Source organism: Natrix helvetica, assembly GCF_964273705.1.
Source record: "Natrix helvetica genome assembly, chromosome: 9".
Taxonomy (NCBI): domain Eukaryota; kingdom Metazoa; phylum Chordata; class Lepidosauria; order Squamata; family Natricidae; genus Natrix; species Natrix helvetica.
In genome coordinates, this window is record NC_138560.1 from 12,919,660 (window position 1) to 12,942,875 (window position 23,216).

Below are 23,216 nucleotides of genomic sequence, written 5' to 3' on the forward strand. Positions count from 1 at the left end.
TGGGAGTAATCCGTGGAAAGCGCAAAGGCTGTGGGGTTTAAAATTAGTGCCATTTAAAAACATTTGCTAAATGCTTCCCCTTTAGGATATGGAAGGATATTTCAAAGCTGGGGTGAAATTGTTGATCCTGATGAATTTAGCAAGAATAATCATCTGGTTTCTCACTTAAGCAAAGCGCCGGCCACGTTTAAAGACACATTTGAGCAAACTAAGTTTGCATCCTCTTTTCTCCCCACTGTGCTACCTTTAATGCCAGTGCTGAAAACTGCACTAGTGACACTGCAATATTGCATTTTACTTTCCCCCGTTGGAAGAAATGTCCTTCTGGGCTCTAAGTGGGGAAAAAAGACACTAGAAACACTGGGGCTGCTTGGAAAGATGGGTTAACGGTAGAGAGGACCACGTGACTTGAGGTCTTGAGAAAAAAGATGCTTCCAGATGTTGGGCGGAGAAGAAAAAGAGAGAAAAGAAGGGGCTTGCTGAGTTTTTATACTCTCTGTTCAGCCCCACCTCTCTGTTTCCTGTTCCTGTGTAAGAAATGTATTCTGATTGGTTGTCAGACTCCCATGGGGCCAAGCAGGGGCAACTTTCTAGGCTGTGTTTTGAGTCCAAGTTTGGTTGAGTTCCCAGATGCCATGTGGTGAGTTTCTGTAGAAGGCTAATCCTATCTTTGTTATGTAGAATAAACTAGCTCAGGGCCCCTAATAGTCCATTGGGAAAGGGGGGGGGGACTATTAAGAGTGAGTCTGTTTCCTGCCTAAAACCATGTTTCTCCATTTCTGATCCAGGGAAATATAATATTCTGCCTTTTCAATATTTCCCAGGATATTTCATTTTTGTCTAGGAGAGGGCTGGGTGCTACCTTCCTACAGCTCTAGGTAAAATGAGAAGCAGCTCTAAAACAGGTGTTGGAAGAAAAATCCATCTGGTTCACTTCCAAGCATGGAGGCTGATTGGAAAGTTGGTTTATTGATGAACAGAAAGACAGTGTGCCGTTCTGGGTCAGCTGAACAAATGGTTGAATGAGTGGATGGATCTTTATAAGTTTTTGTGAGTGTTTAAAGTTTGAACTGTTCTGGGGGTGGGGCAATGAAGGGCATTGTCTTCTGAAAGGGTGTTGGGCAATTCCTAATGGCTTCCGTCCCGTGTTGGATCTTGGGTGAGGGGCTGTTTTATAAATCCCATCATTCTGCCTTTGTTAGCTGTCAAACTTTGCTGCAAGGAGTTTCGAAATGTCCCATCTTGAATGGATTTTCTGCATGCAGCATTTGCTTTGCTTATGAATAGAGATTTCTAGATAGTTGGCTTTGCTCTTTCCATAAGCTGCTTATCTCCTTAAGTGCTGGCATCTGCTGTGGGTTATTAAGAAAGACTGGGGGCTGCTTTCTGTCTTTAAGAGCATGTTTCTCCATTTCTCCTTTAAGGTAAAGGTAAAGGTTCCCCTTGCACATATGTGCTAGTTGTTCCCGACTCTAGCGGGCAGTGCTCATCTCCGTTTCAGAGCCAAAGAACCAACGCTGTCCAAAGACGTCTCCGTGGTCATGTGGCTGGCATGACTAAATGCCGAAGGAGCATGAAACGCTGTTACCTTCCCACCAAAGGTGGTTCCTATTTTTCTACTTGCATTTTTAACATGCTTTCGAACTGCTAGGTTGGCAGAAGCTGGGACAAGTAACGGGAGCTCACTCCGTTACACGGCGCTAGGGATTCCAACCGTTGAACTGCCGACTTCTGATTGACAAGTTCAGCATCTTAGCCACTGCATCCCATGTATTTCTCCTTTAGGGAAATATAATATTCTACCTTTAATATTTCCCAAAACATTTCATTCTTCTAGGAGGGAGGGGCATCCCACACAGGGCATTGTGGGAGTTCAATGTGGTGGCAAGGCCACTGCTGGTTTAAGATGGACTTTTATTCCTTTTTAACAAAAGGACAGAATTCATGGGAGGTGGGGAACCTGATTGATAACACATTAGCATCATCCAAGCATTTATTTCGCAGATTTACGTAGCCACCCTGCTCAGTTTTATGTGACTCTAGGTGGAAGCACTTCCTGATGGGGAGGGGGAATACCCCAATCCATCTGATTCCATCCACACTCCCCTCATTTCCCTTGTCCCCAACTCCACTAGAAAAGGCTAGATAGAAAAGGAGGCAAAAAGTGAAGAGAAACTAAAGAGGCTCTTGCTGCGGGTGAAAAAGGAGAGTGCAAAAACTAGTTTGAAACTCAACATTAAGTAAACTAAGATCATGGCATCTGGCCCTCTCAATTCCTGGCAAATAGATGGGGAAGAAATGGAGGCAGTGACAGAATTTATTTTCTTGGGCTCCAAGATCACCGCAGATGGGGACTGCAGCCAAGAAATTAAAAGATGCTTGCTCCTGGGTGGGAAAGCGATGGCAAATCTAGACAGCATACTAAAATGCAGAGATATCACCCTGCCAATAATAATAATAATAACAATAATAACAATAACAACAACAACAACAATAATAATAATAAATAACTATATAATAATAAAAACTATTGTCAGGAGAGAGTACACCAACAGAGTTAGGAAAATTTTGAAATCTAAATTAAATGGTGGAAATACAATCAAGGCCATAAATACCTGGGGAATACCAGTTATAAGATACACAGCTGGTATAGTTAACTGGACACAAACTGATTTGGACATTTTGGACCGAAAAACCAGGAAACTAATGACAATGCACTACAGTTTACATCCACGTGGTGACACTGATAGACTATACCTGCCCCGAAAATCAGGTGGCAGAGGATTATTACAAGTGAAGCAAATAGTTGAAGAAGAAAAACATGCACTGGCTGATTATTTAAAAGAAAGTCAAGAACATCTATTAATCGAAGTAAAGAACAAAAATTTATTGAAGGCCCAACAGACGAAACAAGAATACAGAAAAGATGTGATAAAATCAAGAATGGAGAGTTGGCAGAACAAAGCATTACATGGTCAATTTCTGGAAAAAATAAAAGATAAAGTGGACAGTAAAAAAAACTTGGTTATGGTTAACAACAGGTACATTAAAGAAAGAAACAGAGTCACTAATCATGGCTGCGCAAGAACAAGCTATCCGAACAAATGCCATTAAGGCCAAAATCGAAAAATCCTCTGATTATGCCAAATGCAGACTCTGCAAAGAAGTTGATGAAACTGTTGACCACATACTCAGCTGCTGTAAAAAAATCGCGCAGACTGACTATAAAATGCGGCACAATTCAGTGGCACAAATGATCCACTGGAATTTGTGCAAAAATTATAATATTAAAACAGCAACAAACTGGTGGGAACATAAGCCTGAAAAAGTCATCGAGAGTCAGATGGTCAAGATCTTGTGGGATTTTCGCATACAAACGGATAAAATACTGGCGCATAATACACCAGACATCACACTGGTTGAGAAAAATAAGGTTACAATCATAGACATCGCAATACCAGGTGATAGCAGGGTCGCCGAGAAGGAATATGAAAAAATCGCGAAATACCAGGACTTAAAAATCGAAATCCAACGATTATGGCACAAACCAGCAGTGGTAATTCCAGTGGTAATCGGCACACTGGGTGCTATTCCAAAAGCACTGGAATTACATTTAAAACAGTTAAAAATTGACAAAATCACCATCAGTCAAATGCAAAAGGCTGCACTGCTTGGATCTGCACACATATTACGAAAATACGTTACGACGTCCTAGGCCCCTGGGTGGGGCCCGACTAGTAATTAATGCCAAATCCGGCGAAACAACTGGCCGCTGTGATACACTTCTGTTGATGCAATAATAATAATAATAATAATAATAATAATAATAATAATAATAATAATAATAATAATAATAATAATAATAATAATAAAATTTAATTTATAAACCGCTCCCATTCCTAAACAGGACTCGGGGCGGTGTACAGTCGTATTAAAACAGTATGAATACAAAATATAGATATACTTAAATATACAAATAGGTAAACGGAGGAGGTAGGATATGCACTGTACAATATTTGAATTAAAGTACAAATAAACATTAAAATTACCCTTAAAAACTACCCAATAAGATGTTTGCCAGGAGGTTAAAAATGGGACTATAAATCAGTTCAGCCAGCTAATTGGAACAGGTGGGTCTTAAGCTTCTGTCGGAAGGAGCGGAGGTCGGTAATAGTTCTAATATGGGGGGGAGGTCATTCCAGAGGGTTGGGCCCATCACAGAGAAGGCTCTGCTCCTGGGCACCGCCCGTTGTGTGTATAAAAGTGTGTATAGTCAAGGCTATGGTTTTTCCACTTGCAATGGATGGCTGTGAAAGGTGGACCATGAGGAAGGCTGAGCTCCAAAGAATGGAGGCCTTTGAACTCTGGTGCTGGAGAAGACTCCTGCGAGTCCCCTTCAAGGCCATCAAACCGGTCAGTCCTAGAGGAGATCAACCCTGACTGCTCTTTAGAAGGCCAGATCCTGAAGAAGAAACTCAAATCCTTTGGCCACCTAATGAGGAGGAAGGACTCCCTGGAGAAGAGCCTCATGCTGGGAACGATGGAGGGCAAAAGAAGAAGGGGACGACAGAGAACAAGGTGGCTGGATGGAGTCACCAAAGCAGCAGGCGTGACCTTAAATGGACTCCAGAGGATGACTGAGAACAGGAAGGCCTGGAGGAATATTGACCATGGGGTCAGACACAACTTCACAACTAACAACAACATAATATCTTCCTTCTTAAGTTCTTCCTGACTTCTCCTGTCACTACCCTTGACAACTCAACCACCTGCCCGGTTAGCTTCCTTGTCATCGGACTGCTGTTGCGTTGACTCTACAAGAAAGCTGGAAGAACATTGTCCATGGGGTTGTGATGGGTCGGCCACAACTTCGCAACTAACCAGAAAAGGAGGACACGAACCCATCGCCCACCCCCCTGCCCTCCTTCCATCACTTTTTATTCTTCCCCATCGCAGAACCCGAGAGAGAGAGAGAGAGAGAGAGAGAGAGAGAGAGAGAGAGGGAGGGAGGGAGGGAGGGAGGGAGGGAGGGAGGGAGGGAGAGGGAGAGAGAGAGAGAGAGAGAGATTAATGCAAAGTTGCTTTAAATTAGCAAAAAAATAATAATAATCCTGACACAGAACAATCCTAACCGGCGCTGCTGGTGGGTCTTGGCAGCCGGTAGAAACTGATGCAATCAGCCGTGATTAACAGTGGGGAGAGGCCGCGTTTGACAGCACTCCCCCACCTGTGTTTGCCATTGTGTTCCTCTTAGCTGTTGCAGGTGTTTGCTGGCGCCAGGCTGTCTGAGCTCCCAGTCTCTGCTCCTTCCACCGCCCCGCCCTGCCTGCCGCCGCTCTCAGCCTCTCGGTTTCCAACTTTTCAATGCGCCTGCCTCCCTCTCTCTCTCTCTCTCTCTCTCTCTCTCTCTCGCGTTCACACGTCTGCACACAAGGCTGAAAGAGAGCGGGCCAGCCAAGCCTTCCACCGCCCGCACCCCCCCCCCTCCACGCCCGCTTTCCCTCTCTCCCTCTCTCCTAGCCCTTTAATAGCCTCATTACAAAGGCCATCAATTATTCTTGAAACGCAAAATCCCTAGCAAAGGCTTTGCCTTTAAAACACACACACACACACAAACACACACACATACGGAATCATCATTTCTTCGCAGGGTTATTTTGGGGAGGGGCAAGTGGGAGGAGATCGAAAGGCGCCTCTTCTTTGGGGGTCTTTCCACTGCTTGTTTATTTGTCTCTCTGAAATAATTCCTGGACACACACACACCTACACTCTCTTTCTCTCTCACACACACAGTCTGTTTCTATCTACACACACACAATGTCTGTTTCTGTGTGTGTGTCTCACACACATTCTCTCTCACACACACATTCTCTCTCTCTCTCTCTCTCTCTCTCACACACACACACACCGGTTTCCTCCAGCATTTTCCCCTTCCCATCCAATCTGTTCAAGAGAGGAAGGAGCTGGGTGCTCCCAGTTTCCGCGTGCATCAGGATCTGTTTAATTTAATCGCTGTTTAAAAATGTGCTGAAGGAGAAGACCAGGGAGGGAGGGAAGGGGGGGTGGAAATATGACTGAGCCCAGCCCTTAAGTGATTTAAAATCATTTCCAAGAAGATCGAAGAGGGGAGGTGGGGGGGGGGAGATGTATGTTAAACAGGGTGGCGATTACGTTTTTTGTCCCCCCCCCCTCCACCCTTGGCAGAGAGAGGCTGTGTCTTCTGACAGCTGCATAAGATGAACTTCCAATAAAGAGCATTTTTTCCCAGTGCTGCATCTACTGTGAAAGGATATTGTGTGTGTGTGTGTGTGTGTAAATAGGTGGGTGGGCTGGTCCTTTGTTGCATTTTTTGCTGGCTTCTCCAACAGTTGCTCCAAGAGAGGCCTTGTAGGGGTGGGGTGATGATGTGCTATTAAAGCAGTTGAATGGAGGGGTTACTCTAGCTTGCATGGGCTGAGTCTTGAGTTCAAATCCTGAGTTGCAAAAGCTCCCATGGTGAGTGGGCCAGTTCTTCCATTTAAAACTTTGTGGGATTGTGAGGATAAAAGCAAAATGATTTGTGTGTGATTCTGGGAATGTCAACTATTCTGGGAGTGTCAACTATTCCCCTGGGAGGTCCTTGACTTACAACAGTTTATTTAGTGACCAAAATGACAACGGCACTGAAAAAAAGTGACTTATGAACCATTTTTCATACTTAACAACCTTTGCAGCATCCCCACGGCCATGTGATTTACATCCGGATGCTTGACAATTGATTCACATTTATGACGGCTGCAGTGTCCCGGAGTCATGTGACACCCCCATCCCCCACCCCTTTGCAACTGCTGACAAGCAAAGTCAATGGGGAAGCCAGGTTGACTTAACCACCGTGTTACTCATTTAACATCTGCAGGGATTGCCTTAACAGATCTGGCCAGAAAAGTCGTACAAAAGGGGCAAAACTCCCTTAACAAATTTCTCACTTAGCAACATAAACTTGGGGCTCCGTTGGGTGTGGTATTAAGTCAAGGATTACTTGTAATTAACTAGGGATAGCATTAGGACTCAGGCTAATATAACGCTTCCCAGTGCTTTACAGCCCCTCTCTAAGGGGTGCTTACAGAGTCAGCATATCTGGGTCCTCATTTTACCCACCTCGGAAGGATGGAAGGCTGAGTCAACCTTGAACAGAACAGGAAAGGGGTTTTGTTTTCAACCGTCTCTTTGTACAGTGTGTGTGCGCGTGTACAGTCAACAGAAGAAAGTTTTGGAATGTGTCAAAACACTGGTTTCATCCCAGTGTTGGAAGAAATGTCCTTCTGGGTTCAGTTCCAAGTGGGGAAAAAGACACTGGAAACACGGAGGCTGCTTGGAAAGATGGTTTTTAATGGTGGACAGGATCACATGCTTTGAAGATGTTGGGTGAAGAAGAAAAAAAGGGAAGAGATGCTGAGAGTCCCTGAGTTTTATACCCTCTGTTGGGCTTTTGAATTTGGGCTTGTATTCTGATTGGTTGTCAGACTCCCATGCAGGTTGTCCTCAGCCCCAATCTTGTTTGAGCCTTGCTGGGTTGATGATGTAATGAAAGAGCTTTGTGCAATTCCTACTATGTCTCTGCCTGAAGGAGGTAGATCTTTGTTATGTAGAATAGTCTGGCTCGGGCCTTAACGGCCCCTTGACAAAGGGGGCGTATGAGTTTCTGCCTCCCCTTTTAGGGGAAATATTCTGCCCTTTTAATATTTCCTAAAATATCTCGTTTTCCTAGGAGAGGGGTGGGTGCTAACTTCCTACAATAGTTTGGAAGTTTCAGTAGTTTGGGGCTAGGATAACGCCATAGCCTACCCACCAGATGTCTTCATCCACACAATGAATTGTGCCATCAGAAAGAAAGGAGAGGAGGAAGAGTAAAGTGTTGTGAACCACTGAGTCACCAAAGTAGCCAATCCTATTTTAGCCTAGTATGTGAACCAGCTGGGATTGAACTGCTTACTTGTATTATGTTAATAGGAAAAAAAAGGAAAGGCTTAGAAAATGAGATTCAGCTAGTGTAGTTCATTAGGTCTCAAAAATAAAAGTTTGTTATAGTAATATCAGAGAATACTGGAGGGTATCGATAATAATTGGAGAGCAAGAGAATGATGCTAATAACTCCTACAATTATTGGCGTTTACCCATAGAGGTAGTCCTTAATTTATGATCACAACAGGCCAAAATTTCTGTTGCTAAGCAAGACGTGAATTTTGCGCCATTTTAGGACCTTGCCACAAGTGCCCTATTTTTCGGACTATAAGACGTAAGACGAGTAATTACGCACCATGATTTTGAAGAGGTAAATTTAAAAAAAAAAGTTTTTGCACTCTGTACATCTCCCAAACCCTCTGCACGTCACGGTTTTTTGGGGGGGGGAGGGCATGGAGAGCTTTGGGAGGCTCTTAGAGTGCTCCTGGGGGCTGGGGAGAGCCAAAAATGAGCAAAAAACAAGCTGTTCTTGCACGGCCCATTTTTTGGGTGGGAAAGGAGCATACAGAGCTTTGAGAGGCTTCTGGGGGCTGGGGGGCAAAAACGGCCCATTTTTGCTTTTTTTTTGCCCTCCCCAGCCCCCAGGAGCACTCTAGAAGCCTCCCAAGCCCTCTGCAGGGCCATTTTTGCAAAGGGGGCAGAGTTTCAGTAGGCCAAAAATGCTGTATTGGGCATATAAGATGCGCCCAGATTTTCACTTATCTTTTTTGAGGGGAAAAAGGTGTGTCTTATACTCTGAAAAATACGGTAAGTGAAACACTGAAATCAGCAACACGGTTGTTAAGTGAATCTGGCTTCCCCTTTGCTTATCAGAAGATCTGAAGAGGGGGTCTTGTGACCCCCCCTCCCCCCCGGGACATTGCAACCGTCATAAATATGGAACCAGTTGCCAAGTGTCTGAATCTCGATCCCATGACCATGGGGATGCTTCAACGGTCATAAGTGTGAAAAATGGTCACGCGTCACTTTTTTTCAGTGCCGTTGTAACTTCAGTCATTAAATGAAGTGTTGTAAGTCAAGGACTACCGGTAATTCACCATTTTTCCCATAGCCAAAGTGAGCGCACTTAAAAACAAAGTTTCTGAAGATAAGTAGAAGGGAAGGGCCCTTATTAGCCAGGTTGAAGGTCATAGAATGCTGTCCTACCAGCTCAAACTATGAATCTAAATAGAAGAGTTTTCTTGTAGTCCTCGATTCACAATCACAATTGAATTGAATTTTCATTAAGCGGGTTTCACCTGATTTTACAATCCTTTTTCAATCGGTTGTTAAAAAGTGAAATTAAAAAATACTTTATGCTTATGATTATTCTTTATACTTATATTTATGTTGTTTGTATTTGTTGTCATAGATTGCACCAGTGAGGCTAAAACCAATTTCGTTGTATTTATTTTGTACAATGACTACCTAAAATGAATCACAAGGTCATTAAATGTCAATTACATCCCTGGGACACTGCAACCAATAGAATGGAATAGAATAGAATAGAATAGAATAGAATAGAATAGAATAGATCATAAGTATCATTCCTAGGGTGATAGGAACGATGAGGAGATTAATAGAAGTGCAGACTTTGTAAATAGTTTCACAGTGTTGAGGGATTTTTTTTTAATCAGAGTGATGGTGTTAAAGAAAAAAACTGTTCTTGGGTCTAGTTGTCTTGGTGTGCAGTGCTCTATAGTGTCGTTTTGAGGGTAGGAGTTGAAACAATGCATGTCCAGGATGTGAGGGGTCTGTAAATATTTTCACAGTCCTCTTTTTGATTCGTGCAGTGTACAGGTCCTCGATGGAAGGCAGGTTGGTAGCCATTGTTTTTTCTGCAGTTCTAATTATCCTCTGAAGTCGTTCTCTGTCTTGTTGGGTTGCAGAGCCAAACTAGACAGTTATGGAGGTGCAGATGAGAGACTCATAAATACGTGCAACCATCATAATTACACGAATAAAGCACTCGTGTTTTGAACATGTGACCATGGGGACTCTGCAATGGTCATGTTACTTTTTTCCAGCACCGTTGTAGCTTTGAATGGTTGCTAAACAAAGGGCTATACGTTGAGGCCTACCTCTATGAACCTAACCCATTGAGTTACTTTACACTTAGTGGTAAACTGTTGTTCAGAGACCAAAAATAAAAATGAGCTATTTCAGGAACCAAGATAATAGCACCTAAACTGAGAACTTGATGTGGGCTATACCTCAAGAGTAACTCTTAAGGCAATGAGACTTCCTTCTGTAAAACTGAAAGGTCATTCTAATGTGAGATTGGCAATTTAAATGCAACGTTTGGAATAGGGGCTGGGGAAATTCTAAGGTGTGCAACTTTCCCTTACGAGTGGGTGGGGACGATCTTTGCCCTTTTTTCCCCTTGCTTCAGGGTTGGGATGAGCTTTTAAGGTGGAAAACCGAGGCCTATGATACCATTTTAGGGATGTGGTGGCTCAGTGGCTAAGACGCTGAGCTTGTTGATCAGAAAGTTTGGCAGTTCAGTGGTTTGAATTCCTAGCGCTGCGTAACAGAGTGAGCTCCCGTTACTTGTCCCAGCTTCTGCCAACCTAGCAGGTCAAAAGCATGTCAAAAATGCAAGTAGAAAAATAGGAACCACCTTATGTGGGAAGGTAACAGCGTTCCATGCGCGTTCCGCGTTTAGTCATGCCAGCCACATGACCACGGAGACGTCCAGGTAGCGCAGGCTCTTTGGCTTTGAAATGGAGATGAGCACCGCTCCCTAGAGTCGGGAACAACTAGCACATATGTACGAGGGGAACCTTTACCTTTATGACACCATTTTAAACCACACGAGCAGGCAACCACCTTCCTCTCCCCACATAAATTTAAAGAATATGAAATAGGTATTTTAAGCTTTCTCTTAATCCCCCTTTATCAAAATTTGGGATGAAAATCTTGACTCCATCTATTCTGATAACATAAACCGGTCACATCACTTTACAGCCATTTGTTGATCTAAAGCAGGGGTATCAAACTTGCACTGTCATGGCGGTGTCACATGACATATCACACCTTTTCTCCCCTTTGCTAAACCGGATGTGGCCCTGGCAAGTGTGTGACACATCTGATCTAAAGCCAACCTGGAATTTTCCCCCATCTCTTTCTTTATCCAGCATCATTTCTTCTGTCCATCCTTGTTGTGGTCCTGTAACGGGACTCTCCAAACTTGACAACTTTAAAACTTGTGGACTTCATCTCCCAGAATTCCCCAATCAGCAATGGGAGGAGTATGGCTGGCTGGGGAATTCTGGGAAGTCCACAAATCTTTAAAAGTTGCCAAGGTTGGACGTTCCTGGTTTAAACACTCTCCAAATAAAACCTAAAGAGTTTTATGTTTCTTGACCAGTTTCTACACAAAATTTGTTTCTCTTCCCCCCTGAACACTCTTGTTTGTATTAAATTAGTGAACTGGAAAGGGAGGACCCAGTTCCCCAGGTCAATTAACTGCAAAGTGTTAATGTAGTTTGGCCCCTTGGATCTTTGCATCTGAATGAAGTGTAACACTTTGCCACCATCTACTGGATGAACCAAATAGTGACCCTTAGATTGTTATTTCAGAAAGGGACATTAGTTGTTGTTTTTTGTTGTTAGTTGTGAAGTCGTGACTGACCCATCGCGAGCCCATGGACCACATTCCTCCAGGCCTTCCTATCCTCTACCATCCTCTGGAGTCCATTGAAGCTCAAGCCGACTGCTTTGGTGACTCCATCCAGCCACCTCATTTTCTTCTCCAGTGAGTCCTTCCTTTTCATTAGATGGCCAAAGTATTTGAGTTTCCTCTTCAGGATCTGGCCTTCTAAAGAGCAGTCAGGGTTGATCTCCTCTAGGACTGACTGGTTGGATCGCCTTGCAGTCCAAGAGACTCACAGGAGTCTTCTCCAGCAAATAACCCTTACGATGACTGTTTTACAGTATAAGATAACATAGTCGTTTCATTGGGTCTTGAGCTGATCATCTGTATAATGGGCATAAAAATATTTGTATCTTACGATTTATGATCTATGGCTTACTACCTTATTGTTTGTATTTACCTTGTGAGCTTCTGCCCCAGAGACAAATTCCTTGTGTGTCCAGTCACACTTGGCCAATAAAGAGTATTCCTATTCCTATAAAACAACCCAGGTATCCCCCCAACATCCCCCAATGCACTACTACTAACCTAATCCCTTGCTTTATTTTCCAAATTCACTCCTGGATAGATAAAGGAAAAAAACTGTGTTGAATTAAACAGTTGAGGGAGGGGGGGAATAATATGGCAAAAAACTAAGATGCTTTTGCATGAAGGAATGTGAAAATCACAGTGAAGTAATACTCTGAACCTGACAATCAGTGGTTTGCTTAACCTGGTTGTAGTGAATTGGCCCCTGTAAATTAGGCTTAGGGATCACGTACACAACCCCACACATCATACTTTTAAAAACTGGAATAGCTTGGGTGACATAGTTCAGCAGGCCAAAATTGTTGTTGTTTTAAAGCCACTTTTTCACATCTGGTTATCATCAGTGGAATTCAGGAGTCTGGTTAAAAAGCTATGTAGCTTCTGCAACATTTGTGTGTGTGGAGGGGTGTGCACCTATATCAGGGGTGTCCCCCCAGAACCCCCGGTCTGTGGACTGGCACTAGGCCATGGCATGCCAGAAAAACTGATCCAGGCAAACAAGCAAAAGCCCATCCGTGGGATGCATGCAGCATGCGAAACTACACCCACTTTAATCTACAGAGAAACCCCTCTCCCCGGAGCCAGTCCCCAGTGCCCAAAAGGTTGGGGGCTGCTGACCTATATCATCTCAACCCCATTCCCCTGTTGCCTTACAGTAAGGGGAAGTATGGTGGGTGACCACTAAATGGTGGCCACCCACAAATAATAAATACATAAATAAAGTACAGCCCAAGCTACTAGCCGTAGCTTCCTTTGTGATCTCAAATCCATTCTGCAGCCATCCATCCTCCGGCCAGGTTTTAGATCAATTACCTTCCATTTTTACCCACCCTCTGGATCCCTCACGTAACCACGGTTACGTGGACCAGGCAATTAATTGCCCCTTCAGCGTGCAGCTGCGGGCATCGTTAACACAGTGGCAGCATCAGGGGAGGAATTAGAGATAATTATAAGTCTGGGTAGTGTCCCAGCTGCAGAGGGCTGTGCCACCCAAGTTAGCAGGCTGGCTGCTGCTTCCTGCTCGCTTGAAAAATGGGTTGCAAAAGTTCCTTTTGAAAAGCATTCCCCTTTTTTCTTCTTCTCTCCCACCCCCTCTCCTAAACATCACTCCCACCCACCCCCACCCCTGCCCCAGCTGCACTTCCTTTCCCAGCGGCAAAAATCCCATCGGGCTAGCTCTGAAATTGTGAGCAAAGAAGGAGGGATGGACTGTCCCGAAATGTTGGGGTGCAATAAGGGCACTGGGGAGTGAAACGTTCCTGGGGATATCTCTGAAGATATCTTCCCCTGCTGATTTTCTACAACGTGATGACACAGATGCAGTCTTGAAACTAAAACATGTGAAGAACATATAAAGAACTAGAAAGATCAGAGAAGAGCAACAAAGATGATGAGGGGACTGGAGGCCAAAACATAAGGGACAGTTGCTGGAATTGGGTATGTCTAGTTTAATGAAAAGAAGGACTAGGGGTGACAAGATAGCAGTGTTCCAATATCTAACGGGCTGCCACAAAGAAGAGGGGGTCAAGCTATTCCTCAAAGCATTTGAAGGCAGGACAAGAAGTAATGAACGAGAATTAATTAAAGACAGAAGCAACCTAGAACTGAGGAGAAATTTCCTGACAGTGAGAACAATTAATCAGTGGAACAACCTGCCTCCATAGGTTGTGAATGCCCCAACACTGGAAGTTTTAAAGAAGAGATTGGATAACCATTTGTCTGAAATGGTATAGGGTTTCCTGCCTGAGCAGGGGGGGCTGGATTAGAAGACCTCCAAGGTCCCTTCTAACCAGTAGTGGGATTCAAATAATTTAACAACCGGTTCTCTGCCCTAATGATTTCTTCCAACAACCAGTTCACCAAACTGCTCAGAAAGTTAACCGGTTCTCCCAAAGTGGTGCCAACTGGCTGAATCCCACCACTGCTTCTAACTCTGTTAAATTGCTCTTCCCTGGTTTATTTACACGTATATTTGCCCTGCTTTTCTTTCAAAGAACTCCAAGCTCCCTTCCAACTCTTGTTATTCCGTTCAGCTCACTGCTGATAGCTCAGGAGGCAGAATGTCCGTTCTTATAAAGGAGAATATTTGAAGCTCAGGATTGAGGGGTCCTGGGTGCTCTTGTTTTCTTCCAGATGTTTCATTACCCAAACTAGATAACATCATCAGTGCCTTTCTCCCCTCATCTGAAAAAAGCCGAGGGGGAAAGCGTGATGCTCCCAAATGAGGTTGGAGATAGGATATACCCACGGCTTGTCCTTCTGCCCAGCTCACCCCATTCACACAGCTGACAATGAAAATACTGAAAGAAAATTCCCAGGATGTTAAGAGAAATGCAAGGACAGGGGTGTGCTCAGTCCTTTGTGCCCTCTTCAAGGATTCACAGATGTTCAGACAAAGCATTGGCCTGAATTTTCAGCTCAGTACTAAAGACTATTGATGCCTCTCTTTGTCCTTCAGACAATATCCTTTCATTTGATTTTTTTTTTTTAGGAAGAGGGATGGGCTTATCACAGATCTCCATTTGAAGGTGGGAGAAAGATAAATTTAGGACATTCCTCTACCCATTTATTGCTGAGTACATGGCGGCACTAAGGCAACCCAAAAGTTTTTGGGGGAATTTTAGTTCTCTGTATTCCTTTTCTAGACACAGCTAGACACAAGGACAGTTTTCCCCCGAATGCCGTCACTCTGCTAAACAAATAATTCCCTCAACACTGTCAAACTGTTTACTAAGTCTGCATTACTATTACTCTTAATCTTCTCATCATTCCTATCACCGATCTCCTCCCACTTATGACTGTTTGACTGTAACTTTGTTGCTTGTATCCTTATTATTTATATTGATTGTTTCCTGGTATGATTTGATTGCTTTTTTGTATCCTATGACTATCATTTGCAATGTTGTACCTCATGATTCTTGACAAATGTATCTTTTCTTTTATGTACACTGAGAGCATCTGCACCAAAGACAAATTCCTTGTATGTCCAATCACACTTGGCCAATAAAGAATTCTATTCTATTGTATTCTATTCCATTCCATTTCAGTCTACTCTACTCTACCCTACTCTACTCTAATTCTGTTCTGTTCTGTTCTATTCTATTCCATTCCATTCAGTGGTAGGTTTCAAAAATTTTTAGAATCTATTCTGTAGGTGTGGCCTGTTTAGTGGGAGTGGCTCGGCGGCCATAGAACCAGGTGGGAGTGACTTGGCAGTCATTTGACCGGGTGGGCCAAGTCGATGTTACTGAATTCTTTGCCCCAATGAATGATCTACAAAAAGAAGATATTAAAAAAAAGGAAATTTATTATCTTGTGCACTTACTACTTAAATAAGATTAAAATAAGTACACAAAACAATAAAAGAGCCACTTACAGAAGGAAGATGTCTGTCCTTACCGGTCTTTAATATCACTGACCACCTTGCTCCAATGAATGGCCTGCACAAAGAAGAGACACAAATGAACTCTTAAATTGCATGCACTTACATTAGCATGAAACAAGCACACAAAATAATAGAAAGGGAAGATGACTGTCCTTTTGTGTGTCTTCAACATCACCACCAACTGACCACCTTGCTCCAATGAATGGCCTGCACAAAGAGACACAGAAAGGAAGACTTTAATTGCATGCACTACCACATTAAGGATGAAACCAGCACACAAAGCAATAAAACAGCTACTTACATAGGAAAGATGACTGTCCTAGCAGTCATACTCTGTTGCCTCTTCATCCTGTTAAATAATACTAACTGCAAAAGAAATAAAGCAGTATTGGACTCGATTGTGGTTGTAAGCTGAGGACTACACTACAGGTAACAGAAGGGACCTCTGTTTTCACCCAACAATGTACAGTCTTTTCAGGAAGGATGTCCCCCCCAACAAACAAGAAAGATACAGTTTTTCATCTAAGAAGTTAGATCAAGAATGAATGTCATAGGTAGATTCACAGAGCAATACAGATTTCTTTTTCTAAAATTTATTCCTCAGTTCAAAAAACAGGAATATATGAATTAAGTTCAGTACTTAGGTCAGACCAAGTAGCTATTCAAGAGTTAGTGGTGTCATGGTTAGAAGCAATGGTAAAGCAAGATATGGATTTAAAACCAGAAATATTTTGTTGGGTATTTCAAAGGGAATACAATACACATTTAATTTTACACATGTTAACAGCTGCTGGAATTGTGTTTGCACAACAGTGGAAAAACAAAGATATGAAAATGAATAAATATTAGAATGTGCAGGAATGAATAAATTGTCAATTAAAATCAAGAAGGCTTCGAATACTTTTTCACGTGGGACTTGTTTTATCAATTGCTAACTAACAGAAACAGAAATTAGAAATCTAAAAGTATGAAAGAAAACACCAATTACGTAAGGAAAGGTCACTAAAATGTATAAGGAAATATTAGTACTTGATCATTATTAATGTGGAGATAACTGCGGGATATTACACACACACACACACACACACACACACACACAAACTATGACAGTGCCAGGAAAACACCAAAAGAATAACAAAAAGACTGCAGATGAAACCAGCTTTTTCCCCTAACTCTTAAGGACAGGAAAGACAAAGCCACTGGAATAAAAACTATCAAGGCATTATGGGAAATTATAAAGAAAAGTGAGTTATGCTGAACACCTTATCTAGTTGCTTCGTTAATAACTGTGTCATTTGAACAAGACTTCACTGATTTCTGGCATACCTTTAACGGAAAGGGAAATAAGCATTGAAAGCCCCCCCCCATTACATAATTCACTCTAACCACTGAGCCGTGGTGGCACAGTGGTGAGAATGCAGTACTGCAGACTACTTCTGCTGACTGCCGGCTGCCCGCAATTTGGCAGTTCGAATCTCACCAGGCTCAGGGTTGACTCAGCCTTCCATCCTTCCAAGGTGTGTGAAATGAGGACTCAGACTCATTTTGGGGCAAGAGGCCGACTCTGTAAACCGCTTAGAGAGGGCTGTAAAAGCACTGTGAAGTGGTACATAAGTCTAAGTGCTATTGCTATTGTTTCAGCAAATTCTCTTCATTCAGTTAATGCCAACCTCCCCCCTCTATCTGGGCATAGTTGTATTGTTTACGGCTACGAGAGTTTGAATCCAGCTCTGTCTGTCAATGCAGTTCCCCGACGCCAGTATTCAGTATTTTGATGTTCGGCCTCAATGTAGTTAAACCAGAAGAGCCTTTTGGAAGAAAAAAAATGTAAAAAGCATTTTGCTGATAGTAATTGCAGGAAACAGATGGCTCCCTAAGCAGTGAGTCTCGGAATGCATTAATGGGAACCAACAACAAATCCCGGAGCTTTTTTTTTTTTTTTAATAAACCCTTAACATTGTAACAGACAAAGCTGCCTTTTCCTCAACCAGGTTTATCTAACTATACTCCCTGTAGGTGTCCCTGCTGGCTGGGGAAGATGGGGGTGGTAATCCTCTCCAGCTGCAAGCCACCTGGTTGGTGAAAACTGAATTAGGGATCATTACGGTAACATTGTTAATGTGTTAGAAAGGTAACAACAGGCAACTAACAACAACAATGACGCTCAGGGGTGGGCCGCTGGGGGTTTGCGCAGGTTTGTGCAGTCCTCTAGCTAGGATTCTGCCCAGTTCAGCGAACTCCCAAATGCCACCACTAGCTGGCCATGCCCACCCTGCCCTCCCAGCCTGCCTCTCCCCTCCCGGGAGTCTTCACATGGCTCATTCATCATGTTTGGTAAGTACAGGGCCTGCGCAGAGGCTCCGGAAGGGGGAAAATGGGCCTACCGGAAGTTCTGGAAGTCCGGAAACAGGTCTGTTTCCAACCTCTGGAAAGCCTCCGACGCCCGGGGGAAGCAGTTTTCGCCCTCCCAGAGCGTCATGGGTGACCGGGGAACTGGTTCAGGGGTGTAGCCAGCCGGCTGTCCCTACCGGTTTGGTGACCCAGTCGCAATTTCCACTACTTGCTCGCCCAAACCAGTGCGAACCGGTAGCAACCCGCTTCTGCACTGTATGTGTGTGTTTGCCGCATTTTAGACAGTATCCCTTCATGCGCAGCCAAAGCAGAGATTGAACCTGCAACTGTTTACATGCAAAGCCTGTGCGTTTTCCACTGAGTGTCCCTCGCAGGCCCCTCTTCTTCAATTAACTTCTCTGATCAGATCCCTCGCGCTGATGTTTCCCGATGGAACACCTGTTTCGAAAAGTGCCTCACCCGCATGCTGAGAAGACTCGGGCATTCCATGAACATTAGAGAGACTCTATGAATATGCGCAGGCACATTCTTTACTCGGGCACAGGGTATGGCGTGTATTTATAATCTGTCTCGTATCAGAAGTTTTTTTTTTTAAAGGAGAATGTTAATGGATTGCTGGCAGAACAAATAGGAATAACGCACCTCATAAAAAGTAATTTTCTTAGTAGCTGTCAGGCTTCCTTGCTAGTACTGCGTTTCCCCGAAAATAAGACAGTCTTATTTTCTTTTGACCCCCTGGAATAAGCACTTGGGCTTATTTTTGGGGAGATCTTATTATTTTTGAGGTGCAGGAGGCAGCGAGTGTGGTCACTTCATGGCTGCTGCTGTGTTGCAATATTTTCGGGGAGGGGGTTATTTTGGGGGGAAAGTCTTATTTTAGTGCATGCGCTCAAAAGCCCAATTGGGCTTATTATCCAGGGAGGTCTTATTTTCAGGGAAACAGGGCAATATGGAATGAAAATAGTGCACCCATGGAGCAAGATGAGCAATATTTTTGAAAAAGAAGCTTACGATTGCATTAAAAGAATTGCAGCACGGCTCCTGCTTTCAAATGAAGCCATCTACGCGTAGACAGAAAGTCCTCGACTTACAACAGTTCATTTAGTGTCCGCTCAAAGTTACAACGGCACTGAAAAGAGTGACAGGACCGTTTTTCACACTTAACGACCGTTGCATCATTCCCATAGTCAGGTGATCAAAATTCAGACACTTGGCAACTGATTCATATTTATGACGGTTGCAGTGTCCCGGGCTCACCTGATCCCTTTTTGAGATCTTCTGACAAGCAAAGCCAATGGGGAAACCAGATTCACTTAACAACTTTGGCAAGAAAGGTTGTAAAATGGGGGTGGGTGAATTCACAACAAATGTCACTTAGCAACAGAAATTTTGAGCTCAATTGTGGCCGTAAGTTGAAAACTACCTGAACCCCATAAGCAATTTTAGGCAACAACATCCTGGTCTGTTCCTTGTGTACTTTTGGAGCAATGGGAAGTGGCTTGTCTCTCTGGGAAGATGGGTTGAGATGCCTCTGTGATTATAAGACGGGCAGATATACATATAAATAAATAAATGTGTTGATTGTTTGAATAACTGCTAAAGTTATCAATTATGATTACGGTATTATAAAGACCCTTGGTCGAGTGGTGCGGTGGCCAGGAGGTGAAGCTCTCATCTCAAAATCAGGAGGCTGTGAATTCAATCCTAGGTAGGGGCAGATATTTCTCTCTCTGGACACAATGTGAATATATCTGCTGAACAAAACTCCGCACTGGTGACCGGAAGGGTATCCGGCCAGTAAGCACTCAGCTCCAGTCAGTTCCCCAAGACTCCACCCCACAAGGGATTATGGGGTCTTTAAAAGAAGACAATAAGGTCCCCATGTCCTTCTGCAGAGTCTCTTCTCTTATTGTCAAAGGTTTTTGATTTCCAACTGCAACCCCTTGGAGAAACTTGGATTACTAAGTGGAGACCAGCTTTGCTCACAACAGCATGGGCTGCGCAACCTCTGAGTAATTCCTAGGCAATTAATTTGCCAAGCTTAGTGCTAACATTAAGATCCCATTCTGAGTTTCATGCTGATAAAACTTGCTAAAAATAGGTGCAATTTAGCCGAACATCTGGGGCAGCGATCATCTCAGCTCTTCTGCAGAGTTCTACGTGGTGAAATGGAAAGAGATAGGTCCTTATTTTGCAGATTGTAAGATCCCAGATGGGCGTATCATGGGGCTTTGGCTTCAGCTTTTCCCATGCTTGATTAGGACTGCGTGCGCTAGGCTGGGAAGGCCCAGCCACGTCTAGGAAAGTCATCCTGGGTTTCTTAGCTCCCTACCACCCCTGTGCGGTCAAAAGGCATCAGTGCAGTTTCGGCTGACTGCCAAAGGGATGAACGTTTGCAAAGAAACTGTTTAAACAGGTGCTTCCCAAACCTTTTCCTCGAAGTGCTGATCAGAACCTCTTTCTTTAAATGCTCTTTTTTTGTGATTGGGTAATGAGTTTGCGTGTGACTACCCCCCCCCCCCCCCAATAAAAAGCACTTTTACTCAATTTCGAGTAATTTTCCCAGGTTTGGGACTATTTCAAGGTTCACATTTTGTTCAACTGTAATTAATTTTTTATTTTATTTTATTTATTATTCATGTAGTCTGTCGAACATGGACGAGATAACACGTATAAGTAAAAGCATGGACATGACCGCAGGAAATGGGTACGAATAAATGGGGACAGTAGGACAGGGACGGTAGGCACGCCGGGGGGCTTATGCATGCCCCCTTACAGACCTCTTAGGAATGGGGTGAGGTCCACGCTAGACAGTTGAAGCTGTGGGGGTTTGAGGATGTAACAACAGAGTCAGGTAGAGCATTCCAGGCATTGACCACTCTTGTTGCTGAAGTCGTATTTTCTGCAATTGAGTTTGAAGCGACCATTCTAATCTCTGGGGGGAATGATGTTCCAGAGAGAGGGAGCCACCATGGAGAAGGCCCTTCTTCTGGGTCCCACCAGGTGTATCTCCCTTGGGGATGGGACCCACAGAATTCCCAGCCTCCCCGCTCTGGTGGGTCAGGTAGATGTGACCAGCAAGAGACGGTCCCTCAAATAACCTGGTCTGGGAGTTGAAGTCTACTTCAATTTTGGGAGTTGAAGTCTACAAGTCTTAAAGTTACCAAGGTTGGACACCTCTGCTGTGGATTAATGCACTGAGAAACAATTAACAAATGCTAACATAATCTTAATTAATAAAATAAAATAAATAAAATAATTTGTGCATCTCAAGGATTCATAGGGCAATTGCGAGTTTCCTCTTCCAGGTCAGGGAAGGGATATATCTATTTCCTTTTTTTTTCTCTTCAATCTAATTAACACACTCTACGTGGGAAAAAAACTTAGCGATCATTGAAATAAAACATCAACTGTCCATGTAAAGTTTGTATCTATTGTTTGCCTGTGTATTATCGTGGTTGAAGCTGAAGTAGTCATTGACAGGTAGGACGTTGTAGCAGATAATTTTGTGTACTATGTTTAGGTCAGACCATAGGCGGTGTAGATCTACGTTGTCCAAGCCCAAAATTTCGAGCCTGATGGCATAAGGGATTCTATTGTGAGCAGAGGAGTGGAGTCCTCTTCTCGTGAAATACCTCTGGGCTCACTCAGTTGTATTAATGGCCTATATACAGTGTCGATTCCAGACAGATGATAGTAAAACTCCTGGGAAATTACGTATCTTTCTGAGTAATGGATGTTTCACGACAGACCATGCCTGCTATGTTAGCCAACGTGTGAATAAACAAGTCTGCCGTGGCATCTTTTTCTATGGAGAAAGTTAAATTTAAAATACGCCCCATCGACAATGCCAAGATGACAGCATGAGCAAGTAATCAAAGCCCTCCTCCTTATGTGCATTGTGCCACACACACACACACACACACACACACACACACAGGGTTGGTCACAAGGTTGTGAGTGCCATCTTGACTTTTCTGACACCCCCTGCGGATGCCAACCTCTCTGCCAACCTCTCTGAAGGATTATTGAGGAGAAAAATTGGAAGAAAGGAATGTTGGCACCTGGAGCTCTCGAAGGGAAAAAAAACCCCGCCTGCTATATCTGTATAAAAATAAATACATTAAGATATTCCTTTTCAGAATTCTTTTTTTTTCTTTTTTCATCCCAGCTCTGCCTAGTAAACACGGGTGGCATTATATTACTGATTTATAATGGAATACATTTAGTAATTTGTAGCTATAATTTTGGTCAGCATTTTAAGTTGATTGAAGTGAGTTAAGCACCAGGTGGAACTGGCAGGGAGGGGGGGGGGACCTCCAGAAAGCTATTTCTGCACTAATTATCTTTAGGAATAAAGCTTTACCTAAGAGGCTCTTAGACAGTAAGTAGGTAAGGTTTTCATGTGAATATGCTTATAATAAGGATGATAAGAAATCCAAGCATACATCAGCTGGTCTATGAGTCATTTTTCTTATTTAAAATATGTGTTTGTAGTTCAGCTTGCCTTTTGGTAGGGGGTATGAGTTTGGAAAAGGACTGATGAATATTTTCTGAATTAAACTACGGTATATATTTTTTGTTCCTTGCTGTAATTGTTTTCTTTGGAGTGGTGAGTACTATAAGAAACTGGTTTTTGATGGGATATAGATTTTCCCTTTGTTATTTGTGAAATACTTGCGGGTGGGAAAAGGATTTGAAGATGCCCCCGTGATACCTTGGCTTCAGAATTGCGGTTTAAGCGGCTGATTGTCATCTACAAGTCCTTTCATAACATTTCATTTTTGGGAGGGTGCCTTCCCAAGCTGGAGCTCTCGCCTCATGATCAGGAAGCTGTGAGTTCGATCCTAGATGGAGGCAGATATTTCTCTCTCTGGGTACACTGAGAATATATCTGCTGAACGAAACTCCACATTGGTGACAGGAAGGGCATCTGGCCATTAAAACACCCTGCTAGTTCCATTCAGTTGCCCAGACTCCACCCCTCAAGGGATTATGGAGTCGTTAAAAGAAAGAAGAAGATGCCTTCAAATCAGTGTTGACTACTGGTGACTGGATAAATCCCTTCAATTTTCTTGGCCTCATTTTGGAAGTGGTTTGCCCTTGCCTGTTTCCTAGGGCTGAGAGAGAGTGACTGGCCCAAAGTCACCCAGAATGGCTTCATGCCTAAAGTGGCACTAGAACTCACGGTCTCCTGGTGTGTAGCCTGATGCCTTAGCTACCTGGGTAGCCAATGAAACAGTAAGTGGGATTCAGATGACCTCCTTATCGCCTGGTGTCATACAACCTAACACAAGCAGTGAAGCATCCATCAGC

General features: G+C 43.4%; 1 protein-coding gene across 3 annotated transcripts in view; it reads left to right on the top strand.

Annotated features, from left to right (window-relative positions):
* The first annotated feature begins 612 nt into the window (after nucleotides 1-612).
* The window catches only part of CATSPER4 (cation channel sperm associated 4), a 54,416-nt gene continuing 31,812 nt past the window's right edge, over nucleotides 613-23,216 (top strand). For 2 of the 3 annotated variants that reach the window (XM_081961701.1, XM_081961702.1), the window contains exon 1: nucleotides 6,368-6,495. In XM_081961701.1, the coding sequence (XP_081817827.1) occupies nucleotides 6,493-6,495 (3 nt within the window). In that variant the 5' untranslated portion in view covers nucleotides 6,368-6,492. Of the gene's footprint in view, nucleotides 641-6,367; nucleotides 6,496-23,216 lie in introns of those variants that run through there. The other variant, XM_081961703.1, reaches the window with a different exon arrangement.